Here is a 1,586-nt window from a genome sequence, read left to right as displayed (position 1 = left end):
CAACTGGTCGGCCCAGGACCGGGGGGGCATCATGCGGGGGACTCCGCCGGGGCCCTGGATACGCTTCTTGCGGCGCCTGCGGCGGGTGTGCAGGGTGGTGGTGGTGGACGAACACAGGTCATCAAAGCTGTGTTGCGCCTGTCACGCCACCCTGCACGCCCACCAGTACGTGCGGGTCCGCAACGGCGTGGAGAAGCTGGTGGACGTGTGGGTCACCAAGCGGTGCACGAACAGAGGCTGCAGAGTCAACGTCGTCAACCGCGACGTGAACGGAGCGGCCAACATGCTGATGCTGACCAAGTGCTTTTTTGCGAATGCACTTCGTCCCACAGCTTTTGGTGGACCCCCTGTATCGTCTTCTCCCGCCCTCCCACCCCCCAACCCCCTCTGGTTCGCCGATCGAGGCAAGCAACTGCGCCAGTCAGATTCCGCTTGCGGGAAGCAGCTGTGCAACCGGCGCAAGCCCGGCAGCGCCATATCTTCGGCTCGCGCGAGGCATACGCCGGTGTCGACCACGGACCCCCATTCCAAATTTGATTGGGTGCGAAATATCAGTCTGTGTGTCAAGGTCAAGACGAAAAAGATACAGCGCGTCCCCAACTCACTCGCTGTCTTAGATCATTGCAGCTTGCTGGGGGGCAGCACATCCTCTAACATCCTGAGGGCAACAGGATCCGGGGCGTGCATCGACCCAGAGGTTCTTGGCGCATCACATGGTGTCCTTGGAGGCCTACACACCTCCGTCATGGGCTGCACACCTGCCCAACCCGCCCACCCAGCGCCTGCGCCTTGCAGTGACGCCCAGCCTCCTGCATCCCTGGCCCCTGCCGGGCCTGCCGCCAGGCCTCGAGCTCTTCATCAAGCGAGACGACCTGACGGGCATGCAGCTTAGCGGCAACAAGGTGCGCTCGCGTGCGTGGAGTGGGCGGGGTGGGGCGTGGAGGAAGCGGGCTGGCGCTGCGCAACGGCGCCTGCGCTCATCTTTCCTCATTCCGAGCCTGGCCGCACCAGGTCCGAAAGCTCGAGTTCCTGCTGGCCAAGGCCAAGGCGGAGGGCCACGACTCTGTCATCACCATCGGCGGCATCCAGGTTTGACTGGGCAAGAAGGCGGCGCTGTGCAGGGGTGGTGCCGAGTAACGGCACACGGGCGCTGTGACTGCTGCGCATGCCCTGCTGGAGGCCGTGACGTCATTTGTCCACATGGCAGGGGTCGGATACCTCTGCCGGCAAGCATGTGCACCGCTGCAATGAATGCTGCACTCAGGGGGAACTGACCTATCATCCATGCCGCCCCCCCCCCCAAAAAAAAAAACCCTCACACTCACCCCAGAGCAACCATGCACGGGCCACGGCGGTGGCGGCGCGCTACTGCGGCCTGGACTCCCACCTCATTCTGCGCACCTCCCGCCTGGCGGCGGACTCCGACCCGGGGCTGGTGGGGAACCTGCTGGTGGAGCGGCTGGTGGGCGCCCACATCCACACCGTGACCAAGGAGGAGTACGCGGCCGCCGGCTCCCGCGCCCTGACCGCCCAGCTGGAGCGCCAGCTGGGGGGGAAGGCCGCGAAACCTTATGTCATCCCGGTGG

General features: G+C 65.0%; 1 protein-coding gene across 1 annotated transcript in view; it reads left to right on the top strand.

Moving 5' to 3' along the window:
• Positions 1–701: 701 nt before the first annotated feature.
• F751_6682 (Putative 1-aminocyclopropane-1-carboxylate deaminase) overlaps positions 702–1,586 on the top strand; it is a gene marked incomplete at both ends in the record, with an annotated part of 4,229 nt that continues 3,344 nt past the window's right edge. Inside the window, 2 exons of the mRNA XM_011401361.1 lie at positions 702–902; positions 1,012–1,089. Of these exons, the coding sequence (XP_011399663.1) occupies positions 702–902; positions 1,012–1,089 (279 nt within the window). The remainder of the gene's footprint in view (positions 903–1,011; positions 1,090–1,586) is intronic.

The sequence above is a fragment of the Auxenochlorella protothecoides genome (genome assembly GCF_000733215.1).
Source record: "Auxenochlorella protothecoides strain 0710 unplaced genomic scaffold scaffold93, whole genome shotgun sequence".
Lineage (NCBI taxonomy): Eukaryota > Viridiplantae > Chlorophyta > Trebouxiophyceae > Chlorellales > Chlorellaceae > Auxenochlorella > Auxenochlorella protothecoides.
This window is presented reverse-complemented; position numbering and strand designations above follow the sequence as displayed.